Raw genomic sequence first — 19,030 nt, forward strand, 5'->3', positions numbered from 1 at the left:
GTTTTACCACTGCATCCTGTATCAAAAGGTTGGCTGGTCCTCATTAAAGTCCCGTAGATCAATGAATTACTCCCTTTTTGTTTACAAAGCCCTACTACACAAGCTTCCAATTTACCTGGCTTTGACAAAATACAAATCAACCCTTGAAAGGATAAAAATGTTGATCTCTGCTAAATCTACTATTTCCATTACACGAGTCGCATTTTTGTTGTTGCCTATAGTCGCTTCAGCCAGGCAAGTCATTAGCTAGGTTTTCATCCAATTTGCGACAGTTTCATGGGAATATTCTCAAATGTGCATAGAACATTATAGGGATTTTCCCAACAGAGAGGTTTCCATCAAATTGACTTTTTTCTGATAAAAGGCTGTGCGTGATGACGTAGTGCACAATTTATTTTGCCTTTAAATTCCCATGTACAGAATGAAAAGTACAAGTTAAATGGTTTTCCATTCCATTTTTAACTGATGGTTGTCACAGAAACTGTTACGTTATATAGCAAATGTGTCCACTCTGGTCTTGGCAGATGCGCTAAATCCAACCGCTCGCAGATCCGGTGTGGGTAGGCTATTTATGTGAAATTATGGATAGAAGCGATATTAGTTGTATTTGTCAAACAGCAGCCACCCTCGATATTTATTGGAAAATAGCATCGAGCTCATCACCGTGCACATTCACCACCCTTTGAAGTTCATAATTTATTTAATATGTAGCCTAAACTGCATGCTTTCCTGAATCGTAGTGGGAGGACCACACAACATATCGTGATCCCCAAATTTACTTCGATAGGATGGTTATTATATCAATATAAAATAATTTTACCGCCAACGGTCCTACCATGTCGAACGAACAAATTGTCTATTGGCGATTATAAAATTGTTTACATCATCCCGGTTGTGATTTTTTTCCCCCCATGCGTCAAGTAGCATACTTCATCCGCATGAAATTATTGGACGGAAACGTGGTTAGACACAGGATTAGAACGGGTTTTCATTCTCCACAAGATGGGGCTATGATCACACATTCAATAATTAAGCACATTAGGACCATGTCAGTGATTCTAGAAGCATGGGAGCAATTAGGGGGAAAAAGCCTGACAATACCAATTTCTAACTTTATTTTTCAAGAGCAAAGCTAAATACCAACATTGTTACATGTAAACAATGCTATTGTGGTTATTAAAATGTAAACATGACAGACAATTTAAATAAAATTAGTTAAGTCATGCAGTCATCGCACCTTCGATGTCAAAGTAAAACATTGTACATGATTAAGCAATAAATAAAAAGCCGTCAGTCAATTCAAATATAAAAAGGGTAGGCGGTCCAGTTAAGAGAATAACAGTTTGGAAAATGAGTGTTCTTGTTTGGTACATACTATCATCGTCGATGGCTACTGTAGACTTAGCAAACTAATCCAGTACACAGATAATGATCCTTTACATGACACTTTCCTGAGTTTCTCTACTTGGCCGTTAGATTACTACATGCACAATATGTTCTAAAACACCCATGTGAACAATTACGTAATCTCAATACGCCCACAATGGGTGTATAAAGAAATAAACCAACAAAAAAGTGCATCAACAAACCCTTCCAATGTTGCTTCATGCCAAAAAGGGCACGCATTATAAAATGTGGGGGGGGGGGGTGCAGTATCCACTGAACGATAGAGTGAAAAAGGAACCATATTTTGCTATTGAGCCTGTGTCAGTGTAGGGAGCTAACATACACAGCGTGAACTTCATAAAGTGAATATAACTCGTGAAAACATTTCATATTGAGTGTGTCGATCCAAAAAGCACACTCAAGTCTACTTGTGTTGATGCTATGAAAATACATAGAGGTCATACATTCGTTACATATTTAGCAGTATTTTATTACCTTATATAGCCTACCCATATCCCTCGTCTGCCGATGTAAACTAGTACGTAGGCTTTGTCATACACTAAAATTTGTTGAATAAGAATGAAACATTTAAGGGGAAAAAAAAACAAACATGATAGGCAGTATTAATCACCTTTGAGTCTGAGACAAAATGTACTTAGTATGGGTGGTTGCTCTCGTCTTCTTCACTACGCCTCTTTCTTGACGCGTCCTTTGAAGGCATCCATAAAGTTTAATGCTCCCAGATACATCCCCAGCAGATTCCCAGTCTTAAAGGGTAAAATCCTGTGAAGGTGAGAACAGTCAATTAGGCTACATATTAGCAACGATCACTGCAACACAACTTAAAGCCTATTATGAGAACAAACTAGTGTCTGGAATTGAGTCAGAATGACTTCATTACAACAAACTACAGCAAGTCATTTAGACAAACTGGTAATCACAGTGGGACTAAATTAAATCTTAATTAAAAACAGAAAACTGATGAAAATCCAATAAATTATTCAGAGCATAAATGCTGTTTGAATGTCTTCTGGTCCAGCAACAAAATGTATTTCAAAGGGCATAATAACCCCATAACTGCACTACTAAATATGTTAATAACAAGAGAAGCTATTTCATGTCTTAATCAGTCAGTCTAATTGGTGGTGAGTGATTAAGTCTTCTATATTAGTCATGGGTATATTGTGTTGTATTTAACATGAAGCCAACAACTCACACTGAAAGGCCTCAAGGAACAAATGTAGCCATGCAAATTGTCCCAAATTAAGACATTACCCACCAGAACCTGGCCAAATTTCTGAAAGCTTTTTCTCTACCACACCTGTCTCAAGGACATTTCCATAACACAAAAAGGCTTTGGTGTAGATTTAAATGTTGAGGTTGCAGATAATTATATTCAACTGCAGTCCAAATCAGGTCTAGGTCTTGCTTGCCCACTCAACCAGGTGCTGCTTTATCAGTGACTGATCTGTAATTGGCATCAATGCATAAGCAGCCTTGGTGTTTACCGGTACCTGGAAGCTTATGGAGATATCATTTACAACACCTTGTCTTTGTATCACATTGTCTGGAATGCTTGGCAACCCAGCTCAACTAAGTTGAACTGTGCGCAGTGAAAAACCATCCATGTCCTTTCTTTCTGACTATCTATAAAAGACACAAGCACCATTAAGGGGACAATTTATATGCTAGGTCACCAAGGTCGATGACCAGCTTAAAACCTTGCTGTTACACAAGGTACTTTAACAGTAGAGTCTCAGGTTGACCCATTGGCCTCAGTCCAGTCACCTATGGCCGGTAACCATTTGTCTTTCCCTTAAAATTGGCTACATTGGTCTTTATGATCTCAATATTAAATAAGTTCCTTACTGTGATTGGTTTCATTTAAAAATGGTAAAACTTTTTTTTAAATGCTTCTTAGCGAAGAGCAAATTCTCAAGCAAGAACTGTCTGTAAGTGGTGAGTAGGGATGGGAAAACTGAAAACGAGCAGTTATTGGCAGAAAGGTTTGAACTCGTGTCGTCTATTAACTAATTTACCGCCTGGTGTTGTCACCAAGCAGGCAAAAACTCCATCTACCAAAACAGGCTGAAATTTCAATACACACAAGTCTAAAAGTAAAAGGAGGGACTTTTACTGGGGGGGGGGGGTCAAGAGCTTTTTTTTTGTAAACCAACTGTTGCTTTGTTAGAGATGACACTCCCTAAACTGCTTTAAACAGTGTTGCTCACTGAAACATGCATGCAAGCACCAGGTGTTCCAGACGACTGTGATTGTGCTATCAATAGCCAATGTGATCAAGACATTTAAACAGGTCAACATTCACAAGGCCACGGGGTCAGACTGATTACCAGGATGTGTACTCAGCATGTGTAGACCAACTCGCAAGTGTCTTCACTGAGATTTTCAACCTCTCCCTGACCAAGTCTGTAATACCTACATGTTTCAAGCAGACCACCATAGTCCCTGTGCCCAAGAAAGCAAAGGTAACCTGCCTAAATGGCTACTGCCCAGTAGGACTCACATCAGTAGCCATGAAGTGCTAAAAAGGCTGGTTATGGCTCAACACCTTCATCCCAGAAACCCTAGACCCACTCCAATTCACATACTGCACCAACAGATGACGCAATCTCAATCGCACCCCACACTGCCCTTTCCCAGGTGGACAAAAGGAACAGCTATGTGAGAATATTGTTTATTGACTACAGCTCAGCGTTCAACACCACAGTGCCCAAAGCTCATCACTAAGCCAAGAACCTTGGGACTAAACACCTATCTGCAGTGTGGTGCCAGGACAACAACCTCTCCCTCAACGTGAGCAAGACAAACGAGATGATTATGGACTCCAGGAAAAAGAGGACCGAGCACACTCCCATTCATCAACAGGGCTGTAGTGGAGCAGGTTGAGAGCTTCAAGTTCCTTGGTGTCCACATCACCAACAAACTATCATGGTCCAAACACACCAAGACAGTCATGAATAGGGCACGTCCACACCTTTACCCCTCAGGAGATTGAAAAGATTTGGCATGGGTTCCCAGATCCTCAAAAAGTTTTACAGCTGCACCATCGAGAGCATCCTGATCGTTTGCGTCACCGCCTGGTATGGCAACTTCCCGGCATCTGACCATAAGGCGCTACAGAGGATAGTGCGTACGGCCCAGTACATCACTGGGGCCAAGCTTCCTGCCATCCAGGACCTATATACACTAGGCGGTGTCAGAGGAAGGCCCCAAAAAATTGTCAAAGACTCCAGTCACCCAAGTTAGACTGTTCTCTCTGCTACCGCACAACAAGCAGTACCGGAGTGCCAAGTCTAGGTCCAAAAGGCTCCTTAACAGTTTCTTCCCCCAAGCCATAAGACTGCTGAACAATTAATCAAATTGCCACCAGGTCCATTTGCATTTTTACACTGCTGCTACTCGCCGTTTTATTATCTATGCATAGTCACTTTAACCCTACCTACATGTACAAATTACCTCGACTAACCTGTACCCCCGCACATTGACTCTGTACCAGTACCCCCTATATATAGCCTCGTTTTTATTTTGTGTTTATTTGGTAAATATTTTCTTAACTCTATTTCTTGAACTTCATTGTTGGTTAAGGGCTTGTAAGTACTGTGAAATGCTTAAGGTATACATACACCTGTTGTATTCGGAGCATGTGCCAAATACAATTTGATTTGATTTTCAGGACTGTGACTAACTGCTTATTTTCTTCCCTATAAGTCCGGGTGGTATCGGACACTTGAGATGGATAACAAGATGAATACCTTGTTAGCCTATGAACAGGCCAATCGGTCAGTTGGAGATGATCTCAATCTCCAGATGGGGGACCAGCAAGGCCTGGTTTGCTGGAGACCAGGCTGAGCCAGGACACCAAGCTCCAGGACAGACTTGTAGGTGTGCTCAGAATTGTATGTAGCCATTGCTTTTTCCGTGAAAGAGCAAGAGACATTCAACTTTGACCCAGTTGTTACGAGCGTTGTACCCTGACGTGACAGCATGTTCAAAATTCCTCCGCTCAGAACTTTAACACGAGGGATTTATATTACATTTAAATACTTATTGGAAGTCTGACATCTGTCTTTTCAGACTTTCACAATAAATGATTATAAAATATAGGGGGTTGGGGAGGGAAATATGTTAAGTGTGTAATTCCTAATACTTCTACATTTGTAGCTTAGGTGTCTGGTTGTAAAGGGCGCCAAGGACCTGAAGTCAACAGTGTGGAAGATGCTACCTTGCATTCTGTCAAACCGGCTTGACGTCTCTACAACTTGGACTGGTGCAGGGGGATAAGGCATGTTTCAATAACTTGTTTCTAAAGACTAATTCTTCAAAGTAAGTTTTGCTATTATTAAAAAAATGTGTTAAAGTACTTTTGTTTTTTACTTGTGTAAGACCTTGTGCAATTCAAATGTAACTCAATGTTCTGTGTACAGGAACCATTCGTAAGAATCCTGAAACCTGGGATGCCACAGATAAGGGGGTCACCCGTTACCTGAAAGGGGCATCCGATTGTGAAGACGAGACAAGGCGGCGCACAGGGAGCTGCTACATTGAGGGTCAGCATTAAGTTTCGGCCCACCTATCGCAAAGCCAGCGTCTACACCAAGACTGAGCCAATAGCTGAACCCTAGGGTGACTTCTACACCCTACCACCCCCACCATTTATTTATATTCTGTACACACTTAGTCACTTTAGTCTACAGGACCAATGCAATAGTTATGTCACATTGCTTGAGAAATTGCCCTTCGCCAAGATAAAAACTGCTGCATTGGACCTTTAAAATCCCTCCCATACATGGTCAGATTAGAATAGACTACTTTAGGACATCCCACTCTAACGTTGGCTATCCCTGGCCTATCCTAAGAAAACATTAGCCCCATACTAACAGTCTACTTTGGGTAAGGAACAGTAAAGCCAAGCCGCAAAGGATGCAATGTAACATCTAGGGCAGATATTAACCATTGAAATACACTGCTCAAAAAAATAAAGGGAACACTTAAACAACACAATGTAACTTCAAGTCAATCACACTTCTGTGAAATCAAACTGTCCACTTAGGAAGCAACACTGATTGACAATACATTTCACATGCTGTTGTGCAAATGGAATAGACAACAGGTGGAAATTATAGGCAATTAGCAAGACACCCCCAATAAAGGATTGGTTCTGCAGGTGGGGACCACAGACCACTTCTCAGTTCCTATGCTTCCTGGCTGATGTTTTGGTCACTTTTGAATGCTGGCGGTGCTTTCACTCTAGTGGTAGCATGAGACGGAGTCTACAACCCACACAAGTGGCTCAGGTAGTACAGCTCATCCAGGATGGCACATCAATGCGAGCTGTGGCAAGAAGGTTTGCTGTGTCTGTCAGCGTAGTGTCCAGAGCATGGAGGCGCTACCAGAAGACAGACCAGTACATCAGGAGACGTGGAGGAGGCCGTAGGAGGGCAACAACCCAGCAGCAGGACCGCTACCGCCGCCTTTGTGCAAGGAGGAGCAGGAGAAGCACTGCCAGAGCTCTGCAAAATGACCTCCAGCAGGCCACAAATGTGCATGTGTCTGCTCAAACGGTCAGAAACAGACTCCATGAGGGTGGTATGAGGGCCCGACGTCCACAGGTGGGGGTTGTGCTTACAGCCCAGCACCATGCAGGACGTTTGGCATTTGCCAGAGAACACCAAGATTGGCAAATTCGCCACTGGCGCCCTGTGCTCTTCACAGATGAAAGCAGGTTCACACTGAGCACGTGACAGACGTGACAGAGTCTGGAGACGCCGTGGAGAACGTTCTGCTGCCTGCAACATCCTCCAGCATGACCGGTTTGGCGGTGGCATTTCTTTGGGGGGGCCGCACAGCCCTCCATGTGCTCGCCAGAGGTAGCCTGACTGCCATTAGGTACCGAGATGAGATCCTCAGACCCCTTGTGAGACCATATGCGGGTGCGGTTGGCCCTGGGTTCCTCCTAATGCAAGACAATGCTAGACCTCATGTGGCTGGAGTGTGTCAGCAGTTCCTGCAAGAGGAAGGCGTTGATGCTATGGACTGGCCCGCCCGTTCCCCAGACCTGAATCCAATTGATCACATCTGGGACATCGTGTCTCGCTCCATCCACCAACGCCATGTTGCACCAGACTGTCCAGGAGTTGGCGGATGCTTTAGTCCAGGTCTGGGAGGAGATCCCTCAGGAGACCATCCGCCACCTCATCAGGAGCATGCCCAGGCGTTGTAGGGAGGTCATACAGGCACGTGGAGGCCACACACACTACTGAGCCTCAGTTTGACTTGTTTTAAGGACATTACATCAAAGTTGGATCAGCCTGTTGTGTGGTTTTCCACTTTAATTTTAAGTGTGACTCCAAATCCAGACCTCCATGGGTTGAAATTGGATTTCCATTGATTATTTGTGTGATTTTGTTGTCAGCACATTCAACTATGTAAAGAAAAAAGTATTTAATAAGATTATTTATTTCATTCAGATCTAGGATGTGTTGTTTAAGTGTTCCCTTTATTTTTTTGAGCAGTATACTTTAATCTACTTTAGGTGGGGAGGCAGGCTAGAGAACTAGACTGAGGGCACCCTACCTTAGCAATAGTAGAGGAAACAGGGGTTGTCACCAGTGGGTATGACTATACTGTGCAGTTTGAGCATGTAACCATTTCTGAGTTTTGAAATGGAGTGACAATGCGTCGTGTGTGTCTGGGCAGCAGATCGCTCAGTGCAACAAATAGAAAAAAAACCAGCATGTTATTTCCATAAGGAAGAGAAGAATAAGAACATGAATGGATACTCACTTCTTCATGCCCATGAGAATATACATGCTCTTTGGGAGCAGAAGGTAGACCTGGTCAGTTAAAATGGCCTCAATGATCTTCTTTGCTACATAGTCTGGATCCAGGACAGGCACCAAGAGAGGCCACCTGCGGAGTCAATAAGGTGGTAGGTAGCCTAGTGGTTAGAGCATTGGGGCAGTAACCGAAAGGTTGCTGGATCAAAATACCCGAGCTGACAAGGTAAAAATCTGTCTTTCTGCCCCGGAACTGTTCCCGGGTAGGCCGTCACTGTAAATATGAAATGTTCTTAACTGACTTGCCTAGTTAAATAAAATAAATAAATAAATATATATATAAATATATATATATATATATATATATATATATATATTTATATTTATTTATATATATTTATATATAAATAAATATTTATATATATATATATATATATATATATTTATATATAAATAAATAAATAAATATAAATATATATAAATAAATAAATAAATATATATAAAAAATAACTGGCAACGGGGATTTTTTTTTATTTAAAGTTCAATACCCCATAATATAAACCACTATCAGTCCACAACTGAAAAGTGTATATACATATGCAATGTAACCCTTGACCTTCATAGTGTGTGTATTGTGACAATAAGGAATAAAATGACAACTTTCAATGAAATCCTGTATAGCACCTATTATGGCTGATAACTCACTTAGAACTGCAGCCATCGAACATGCCAGTGTTCATGAAGTGTGGACACACAATGGTAGTCTTGACGCCATCCTTCCCCGCTGCCAGCAGATCCAGAGCCACAGACTCAGCAAAGCCAATAGCAGCAAACTTGCTGGCACAGTAATCTATCAGGAGAGAAACACGTGTATTGGCATACAGTAGAGCAGGTTAAACAAAGGTCTCAAATCAAATTGAATTCGTCACATGCTTCGTAAGCAGGTGTGGACTAACAGTGAAATGTTTACTTACAGGCCCTTCCCAACAATCAGAGAAAGAAAATAGAGAAATAATAGAAGTGTAAAACACTCCAACATAGAGGATATATAAAACAGGTCTCCACATCAAGATAATGTAAACTAAATTACATTGTTCTTGAACCATTTTCTGTAACCAAGTCAGTCTGTGGAAAAGACCCTTCAGCTACAGTATATGAACAAGTTAAAAATGACATTGTCACCCATTCAAGGTCGATTGATAACATCTCTATGGTAGGTCTCTTGATTGCATTATGCTCTACCCAGAGTTTAAGACAAAGGCAATGTTCTGCACCATGGTTAAGGGGTGTGTAGGCTTTTGTTATTGCCCCGCCCCAACCCACCTGATTTAGCCAGTCATTAAACAATGATTAGCTTTCAGGTGTCTTGGTGCTGACTGGAACAAAAGCCTACACACCGTTGCTCTCCAGGTCCAGTATTGAGGAACATTGGAATATAGCCATGCACACATGCATAGTGGGTGATTTACCTGCTAGTCCATTGACACCAATCATACCCGCTGTGCTAGCAACACTGACCAGGTGACCATGGTTGTTGGCAGTCATCGCTGGGAGGAAGGCTTTATAAGTCTACAGAAATAAATCAAATCAAGGGGAGAACTTGTACAATGAAATATGAATTTCAGTTTGTTACAGATCTGTTAATTTGAGGGGATGTGGGTGGAATTGCTACTACAAAGGACATAGGCCTACAATGAGGTTAGCTCACCCAAAAGTGTGCCATGGTGTTTACTTCAAGGGTTTTCTCAATGAGGGAGTCTGGCGCATCCATGAAATTCTTGCCTGTGACGATGCCAGCGTTGTTTATGAGAATGCTCACATCCCCCACTTCTCTCTTGACCTGAACAAAAACATGTTTAAAACATTTGTTAACGTTCAGCACACCCAGTACTTCACTTTGTTGGATTTTTATTAACAGATACATGTTTTTGCTTCCTATATCCTGGCAGCCCATTGTTGTGGTAAGGAGGATCTTATGTGACATTGCTTTGTACTAACAAGTTAAACAGGAAAGGATCCTTATGCGTGACAGGTTAAAACCAGTTTTGAGAAATTAACTGAATAGCTTGTAAGGACTTTCATGTGGCTTTCCCTTCCCGCTCAGCGAAAATGGACGTTTACTAAACAGCAACTCCACCTCGCTTTAGGAGGGGTTGGTGAACCTCTATTTCAAACAGTTACTCACATAAGGCAAAGCCTGCAATTACAGGTTAATGGATGCTTGATAGACCACAATGCAAGGTGATAATTACTCACAAAGGGCTAGTATCCGTGCAGACTTTTTTTCTTTTCAGCAGCAACACCAATTCAACTAAGTAGTCTTGATTAAAGACTAGTTGATTAGAATCAGGTGGTTTACCTGGTCAGCCACTCTGTAGACTTTAGCCTTGTCACCGCAGTCACACAGGTAGCAGTGGACCCTAGTTGTCCCTTTCTCCTTCACTAGTCTTGCAGTCTCCTTCATGCCCTCCTGGTTGACATCCCACAGAACCAGAGAGACGCCAAGGGGGGCAAACCTCTCTGCCATGAGCCGGCCAATGCCACTGCCCGCCCCGGTGATCAGGACGATTTCCCCGGTGATATTTTTCTTCTTAAATGGGATGAACAGTCTGACAAATGCCTCTATGTTGTAATACATTGACATTACAATCAACTGAAGGGTTTCCAGGAGAAAATTCATTTTGTTGACCCCTGGAAAAGACAGTTGGCACAATTTAAAGTTCACTTGTTTGTATATTGGTTTAATTGTTGCATGTTGGGTTATTTTCGTTGATATCCTAACAAACAATAGGCCTAGCGAATAGATAGTTGCAGATGAGCACTTTATAGCCTACCATAAACATTGAAGTTTAGCGTTCTGTTTTCGAAGTTGGCAAATGTATTCCTAACAACAACAACAATCTTTAAAAGGACATTTTAACCGATAAAGACTACTCAAAATCACGCCGCAAACTCGAACCAATTTTTTATTCGGTGATGTAAATAAACATCCATGCTACACCGAATGATAGTACAGTACGAATAAAAAGTCAACCTAATTTCAGTGTTACGTATAAAATTGTAACCGACGCAAACTTACCTCAATAGAACATCAGCTTCAACCTTCTCCTACTTTTCCCTTCTGCAAATCACGGAGGCTAGTCCTGTTCCATTGATTTGTGCTGGAGCATGGCTAATAATTAATGTCACATGACACCCAACCAAAACTCGAGCCCCAGCCCGGAACGCCCTGCTGGATATTCCAGTTTGACCAGCTCAAACGGGAGGACAAACGCTACACCCATGGGCGTACATTTCTTAGTATGTAGCGAACGATAGATAGAGCAGTAGAAGAATTCTGTTTGAGTCATTAAACAAAAATTAAAACAGTTTGTTAAATCACTCAGGTATAATATGAACGCACATAAAACATGGTAAAATGTGTAGAATTGCAGGAATCAATAAAGCATTCTCCGCTCCCAAGTTTCGGTAAAAAGCTAAGGGATGGGGCTGGAGAAATGCAACTACTCTCAAACTCTTAGATAGAGCTATAGATGCTAGGACTGACCATCCATGATATCAAAAATGATCGTTTTAACCATGTTTTGAGGTTATATAGTGTTTGTTTACATTTATTTTGTTTGCAAGCAAAGGAGTAAAACAAGCTTATTTTGGGGTTCAAATAGAGTACGACAGTTGAAGAACTAGGACATGGATATATTCGTTAAGAATCAATGGGTACATATCATTCAATTATAAGTCCAAAGATGGATGTAGCAACTCCAGATTTACCCTTTAAAACGGCAAAATAAAATGTGTATGTCTCTGAGTCCAGTATGAAGGACTTTAGATGTAGTTTCACGACCCAATGCTAACTAGCCAATGACTGGTAGTCTACAGGAACAGTTTGCATGACAGCTGTTCCTGTCCATCCGACTGTGGGGAAGTAGGTAAATGACTTCATTGCCAAAATCTCAAATTAATATGGACGAAATTACAGTCATTGGAGCTAATTCTTAGGTGGGCAGTCTGTGGTAATTTTCAAGATGGAAAAACTGTTTCATTGTTAACTTAAACAGCCAAAACCAGATAGAAAGCATGCAGAAAAGATATTTTCCAATATACATTTTTTTAATACCATCTTTGAGAACTAACAATCAAATAAAAGCTAGACAGTCAGGGAGAATCAAAAATTTCAAATACCGGGCATTCAGGGCATATGCCAATTGATTTTGCTATAATGTTTGAGCAGAGGAACACACCATTAACAATAGCAAAATGCATAGAATTGCTGTAAATTAGCTTAGAAACAGCTAAGTAATCTTTAAAGTCAATGGGAAAAATGTGTATAACTGCAGAAAATTTGTTTCACAACAGCAAAATGTTCTCTATGCCGCCAAGATACTGTACCCTTTAGATAATGTTACAGTTTTCACTTCCTCTTCCAATGAACTGTGGGGAGGTCAAAATAACGAAACTGTCTACCAAATCTATTAATTTTAAAATGTTGATTACTTCTACTTTCCACTATTATTCACCTGATAAGACAAGACGTGATTACTATTATGTTTGCTAAAATATGATGGTGGTTCCTGGGTCGCTGGTTTGCCTGGGCGGGGTTCCCTGGGGAAGAAAAGTTTAAAAGCCCTGGTTAGACCATCTACCAGCTCCAGCTGGGAAGACCATCTACCAGCTGGGAAGACCATCTACCAGCTCCAGCTGGGAAGACCATCTACCAGCTCCAGCTGGGAAGACCATCTACCAGCTCCAGCTGGGAAGACCATCTACCAGCTCCAGCTGGGAAGACCATCTACCAGCTCCAGCTGGGAAGACCATCTACCAGCTCCAGCTGGGAAGACCATCTACCAGCTCCAGCTGGGAAGACCATCTACCAGCTCCAGCTGGGTAGACCATCTACCAGCTCCAGCTGGGTAGACCATCTACCAGCTCCAGCTGGGTAGACCATCTACCAGCTCCAGCTGGGTAGACCATCTACCAGCTCCAGCTGGGTAGACCATCTACCAGCTCCAGCTGGGTAGACCATCTACCAGCTCCAGCTCGTTAGACCATCTACCAGCTCCAGCTGGGTAGACCATCTACCAGCTCCAGCTCGTTAGACCATCTACCAGCTCCAGCTGGTTAGACCATCTACCAGCTCCAGCTGCTTAGTGATATGATGGCATGAATTTTGGGGAGAATGAACACTCTTGTATTTGGCTCCTCCTCTCGCCCCCCTTTTCCCTAGGGATGCGCGCGTGGTGCTCAGCGTCAGCACTGTTAATTGCATGGAGTGTCATCAAGAGAGCCTTTTTTGTCATTTTTTTTTATCAACCTTTAACTAGGCAAGTTAGGAACAAATTCTTATTTTACAATGACATCCTGCCCCGGCGAAACTCTCCCCTAACCTGAACGATGCTGGGCCAATTGTGCACCGCCCTATGGGACTCCCGATCACGGCATGTTGTGATACAGCCCGGGATCGAACCCAGGTCTGTAGTGACGCCTCTATCACTGAGATGCAGTGCCTTAGACTGCTGCGCCACTCGGGAGCCCAAAGAACCTAGGAAGGGATGTAGAGTATGGGCATAGCACACCTTAGTGGAGGAATGTGTTTTAACTGTATGTGCCTAATTATAGGCTACTTTGCAGTACTGTTATGATAAAATGTGTCATGAAGTGTTACGGTGTGAAATATCTGTTCTGGAATGCACTATTCCCACGTATATTTATGCATTTCAACTTTTTCACTTTTTTATTTTTTTTTACATTCTTGGGTTATTGAGATGGGTAGATGTGATGCTGCCGTTGCTGTGACAGACAGACAGACAAGGGTAAGGAATTAAAATCTGTGAGAGAGAAAAAAAATTGGCACCAGACTATAGTTTTGTTTCACTGTCTTAGTCTACAAGGCTTCTTCAGGTTCCAAGAACAATCTACCCCCCCCCCCTAGTGAACAAAATGTAGTAAGGCAATGTCCCAAATAATATTCCCACTTACTACAGTATGTACAGTCAACTACAATATAACAATGTACAGTGGCTTGCAAAAGTATTCACCCCCTTGGCATTTTTCCTATTTTGTTGCCTTACAACCTGGAATTAAAATATATTTTTTGGGGGGGGAGTATCATTTGATTTACACAAGATGCCTACCACTTTGAAGTTGCAAAATATTTTTTTACTGCGAAACAACAAGAAATAATAATAAAAAAAGAAAACTTGAACGTGCATAACTATTCACCCCCCAAAGTGAATACTTTGTAGAGCCACCTTTTTCAGCCCATGCTCTTCCCGGAGCAAGAGGAAGAGGTCGGCATACCCTCGGCCCAGATGTTTGTCACCGTACCTGGAAGAGAGCTCGGTTGGCTCTTCTCAAGACCACTTCCCTGTATCGACGACAAGCGGACCACCACCGGACCCTGGCTTCCCGGTATCATCTCGGGCAGAGGGTATGGCTGTCCACTCGAGATCTGCCCCTCCGGGTGGAGTGACGCAAACTTTCCCCCCCGTTTTACCGGCCCTTTCCCCATCTCCAAGATTATTAGCCCCTCTGCTGTTCGTCTTCTGTTGCCCCACACCCTCCGTATACATTCCCCTTTTCATGTGTCTACGATTAAACCTATGTCTCACAACCCTTTGTCTCCTGTTTCTAGGCCCACCCCTCTTCCCCGTCTCATCGACGGCCAACCGGCATACATGGTGAGGTGCCTCCTGAAGGTTCAACTGCGGGGCAGGGGATTCCAGTACCTGATTGACTGGGAGGGTTATGGCCCGGAGGAGAGGGACTGGGTCCGCTAGGGACATCCTGGACCCAGGCCTCATCGCTGAGTTCCAACGCCCGGCACCCCGGTCAACTACAGGTGGCGCCCCTAGAGGGGGGGAGGGGGTACTGTCACATCCTGATCTGTTTCACCTGTCTTTGTGCTTGTCTCCACCCCTCTCCAGGTGTCACCCATCTTCCCCAGTGTACTTATACCTGTGTTCTCTGTCTGTTGCCAGTTCATTTTGTTTTGTCAAGCCTACCTGCGTTTTTCCCGTGCTCCTGTCTTTCTCTAGTTCCTGTTTTCTAGCATTCCTGGTTTTTGACCATTCTTCCTGCCCTGACCCTGAACCTGCCGTTCTGTACCTTGTCACTCCATCCTGGATTACTGACCTCTGCCTGCCCTGCCTTCCATTCTGTACCTTTCGGACTCTGCTCTGGACTACTGACCTCTGCCTGTCCTTGACCTGTCGTTTGCCTGCCCCCCTGTTTCTGTAATAAACTTTTGTTACTTCGACACTGTCTGCATCTGGGTCTTCTCCTGAGCCTTGATATTTACCAAGATTAGAACCAATTAAGAACAATTATAAACCTCTGTACTCTCCAAGACGTTTGAAGTGGACCGGTAGTCGTTGATGCAGAGAGAGAAGAATCAGATCGGGGTTGAGGGATATCAGGGATAGAAGACCTACAAGTGGTGGATAAACTGCAAGCAAATGAGGGACTAGAAGATGACTATTGAGCGAATACTCAAGGACTTTTGGGTGGGGGCATTGTCCTATTGTTGTCTTTCATTCATCCAGGTGATTCAGTTTTTTGGTTCACCACCTGTACTTTTTTAATACACAGTAGAGAGGGAGATTTGAAACTGTCTTCAGATAGGCTTTAGGAAGACAAGTTGAACCAATAAACAAGAATAGCAGTACAGAAAATGTGAATCAGCTAAAAGATAATTCATTGAAATTTGTTGCATGGCTTCTTATCCAGATGGTCAGTGTGGGTGCAGGTTTGTGTTGCATGGCTTCTTATCCACAGAGGGCCAGTGTGGGTGCAGGTTTGTGCTGCATGGCTTCTTATCCACATAGGTCCAATGTGGGTGCAGGTTTGTGTTCTAACCAAGCAATAACACATCTGATTCAACTAATCATGTCTTGATTGAAATCTTTGACTAGTTTATTGGTTGGATCAGGTGTGTACAGTACTGGTTGGCAAGAACAAAAGCCTATGTCCACATTGATCTCTGTGGATATGATTGGACACCCCCATGTTATGAGTGCTACTTTCACGATGAATAGTAATGATCAGTTTATTTTAACAACTTTAGAGGAGATTCATCTAATTTTACATAGGAAATGTCAGTTTTGAACATTTGGAAATTCATTCAAATTGATTATTTAAGAGGTGGGCTTATTTGGAACACCCATGGGCTTAAAGGATGCACTCGGTAACCATTAAGCCCAGTCTGTACTTCTCACATTTGATCAAATATTTGTATGTCTTAAAACATTTTCTAAGTAAAGTCATTAAACTTCACATGAGAAATCTTTAATTTTATATCCACTTTTCTTACAAAAATTTGGGCAGTTAGAAATGTCTAAACTTAGATTTTGGTGGGCTTAATAGGTACACTTACCCTAGCTAATGAAACACTAGCCTCCTGAGCAGGAAAATTGACATTTACAGTAGCAGGGCTAGGCTATTCAAACTGTAACATTGATCTTCATCAGATCAAGAAAATTCATATTGCATGCTGCGTATTTCAAGTGCACTCAAACACATATTTATCGTATTTCAGTCTTTGGGAACTCATCACACATAGACAGACAGCAGTTCAAGTTTTCATGTGAGGCTGGGTTGACATCTGAGATAGAGGCAGGCTATTGACTGCCTTCATCACGAGGGGTATGTACGGGAGTTCTGATTGGTTCCAAGTTTAGCAGTGTTGAAATATACTTTATATGAGAAAATGTACAAGAATTTAAGTTGCCAATTTTTTTTAATAGTCATCATAATGTTTTACTGTCATATCCAAAAAAAATAGCTCCTCCCTCAGCGGGGATCGATCAACTTCACTCTTTCGGCTTCGGCCCACCACCTATGACTGAGAGCAAAGATAGTCTACTATATTGACAAGATAGTCAAGTGACTGGTCTAACAATAGAAATACATGTTGTCGTGTCTTTGGCATCATTAAAGTGAAGACTTATTTTATCAAATCAATTCTCTGTAATTATTATTACGTGATTAAACTAATCATGTAAATGTAATTAACTAGGAAGTCGGGGCACCAAGGAAAATCTTCAGATTACAAAGTTATAATTTTCCTAATATAACTTTTCAGATATTTTAATATCTGATCAGTCTTCTAATTAATGAATCATTCTTTACCTCACGTTAGTCTCATTCCGAACGTTGTAAATCGTTGGTTATCTGCACGAACCCAGTCTTTACTATAAATCATCCATACATCAATTGTCTTAATCATTTATTTACTAACTAACTAAATAATCACAGAAATGCATAACAAACAAACAAAGTAGATATGGTTACAAGGAAATGATAGGGGATGTGCCCTAGTGGGCTAAACCGGCATGGCGGCTTGGTAGACAAAGGGACTGAGAAGGGCGCGAAAGACAAAAGACACTACACAGTTGATAATTATAATAATTGAAATGCTAATCCTTTGCACATGAACGCTCACTCATTCGGGAATAATTGCAATCAATGTATATATTTACGCTCAGTGTGTCGTCGTGATCTCTGTTGGAATCGTCAGTCTTTCTGTTGAAAAGTTCATCTGAACTTCTCTTTGCGTCCCTGGAGTCTTTCGTGGTTAGAATGGATACTTCAGAGTCCCATTCAGAAATGTTCTGGTAGAATAAATGTTTCGGCGGTTGTCGGTCTTCGCATTCCAGGTCGACATAAATTCTAGCTGCAGACTAGTAATTAGTATCGAAGATTTGCTCTTATTCTGTCGGTATCGATAGTCTCAGAGTTGAACCATTTCCACCAGTGGTTCAACAACCGCTACAACCTTAGCTCCCTCAGATGACCGAGGAATGCATGGTCTCTACTCAAACCTTAGCCCTCTCGGTAATCGAGGTACGCATGGTCTGAAGTGTGCTTCACCAGGTGGGGGTTTTATTTGGAACTGTGGAAAAGCTGTCCCATGACGCCAGATCGATGTCTGTGCTCATGGGGGCACGATGTCTGTGCTCACCAATGACTTAGTGAAACTTTAAACAGAAATACAATTCTCTCACATTAAAGGTTTAAAATCACATTACACAATTTCACAAATAGTTTAATCTTTACTCATTCATTTTATACAATAATTAGATGCAAGCCTCAGAACGGAGGCTCCTGTATAAACAGAGTTATGTTTATGTGGCTGTATTGTCTTTCCTGAGGTCACAATCATAAAACAAAATGAACCGGTCGTAGCTGGATTCTCCACCGACCGTTTCCACATTCTCCAGAATATAAATATTGTTCAGTTCTCAAGTTCTGTGATGTAGAGGAAGTTCCTTTGTTCTACTGTGAAACTCTCTGACTATACTGCCTGGCCATGAGGAGAGAGTCTCCTCTAGGAATTTACGACCGTAGATAACAGAACCTGGGTGTAAAATGGAGAGAGGGGGAAGGCACTCGCTATACCCAAAGAGGGCCATGTCATGACAATGTCCTCAAAGATGGAAGGCAGTCGGGAGGAGGCGAGATCAGGTGGGACCATTCTAGCCAATGAGCGGGAAGATTAGCGTGTGGACAACAGGCCATAGAGATAGATTGAGGACTCATCTTTGTTTCTGTGTCATTATAGCATCTGTGACAGCATGCTTGGTGAATAGCACTTGGTTGATCTCTGGGAGCAGGACAGGAAAGGACAGCTGAATAAATCATGGGAGACAAAAGTGAGAGAAGAATGAATAAAAAAAATCATCATAGTAAAGGATTGTAGTTTGAGCTAGAAATGAACATCCTGACAGTCTAAAAAAGTACAGCTACTAGGATAAAGGATAGAGGCAGGGAGAGAGGCCTACTCCCACTTAGCTACAGATTTACATCAGAATTTCCAAGCATCTTTTCCGGAATGAGTTGTTTCTATGCGA

At 42.1% G+C, this 19,030-nt stretch overlaps 1 protein-coding gene across 1 annotated transcript; it reads right to left on the minus strand.

Moving 5' to 3' along the window:
- Positions 1-1,855: 1,855 nt before the first annotated feature.
- Positions 1,856-11,398, minus strand: LOC106568881 (epidermal retinol dehydrogenase 2-like). Its single transcript, XM_014139658.3, has 7 exons — positions 11,263-11,398; positions 10,543-10,874; positions 9,892-10,023; positions 9,653-9,752; positions 8,889-9,033; positions 8,191-8,316; positions 1,856-2,169 (listed from the first exon to the last, which is right to left on the minus strand). Exons 2-7 carry the CDS (start codon positions 10,861-10,863, stop codon positions 2,073-2,075), a joined length of 921 nt encoding a protein of 306 aa, XP_013995133.1. The 5' UTR covers positions 10,864-10,874; positions 11,263-11,398; the 3' UTR covers positions 1,856-2,072.
- Positions 11,399-19,030: the final 7,632 nt, after the last annotated feature.

Source organism: Salmo salar, chromosome 14 (assembly GCF_965601325.2).
Source record: "Salmo salar chromosome 14, fSalSal1, whole genome shotgun sequence".
In the NCBI taxonomy this organism is placed as follows: Eukaryota; Metazoa; Chordata; class Actinopteri; order Salmoniformes; family Salmonidae; genus Salmo; species Salmo salar.

Bases quoted from the DNA above. Each gene is read 5' to 3' on its own strand.
- LOC106568881 (XM_014139658.3), bottom strand. From the start codon at position 10,863: ATGAATTTTCTCCTGGAAACCCTTCAGTTGATTGTAATGTCAATGTAT. The intron at 9,753-9,891 runs GTGAGCTAACCT...TTATTTCTGTAG, and splicing joins ACACCATGGCACACTTTTGG to ACTTATAAAGCCTTCCTCCC. The intron at 2,170-8,190 runs GTGAGTATCCAT...TCACCTTCACAG, and splicing joins ATTCTCATGGGCATGAAGAA to GATTTTACCCTTTAAGACTG.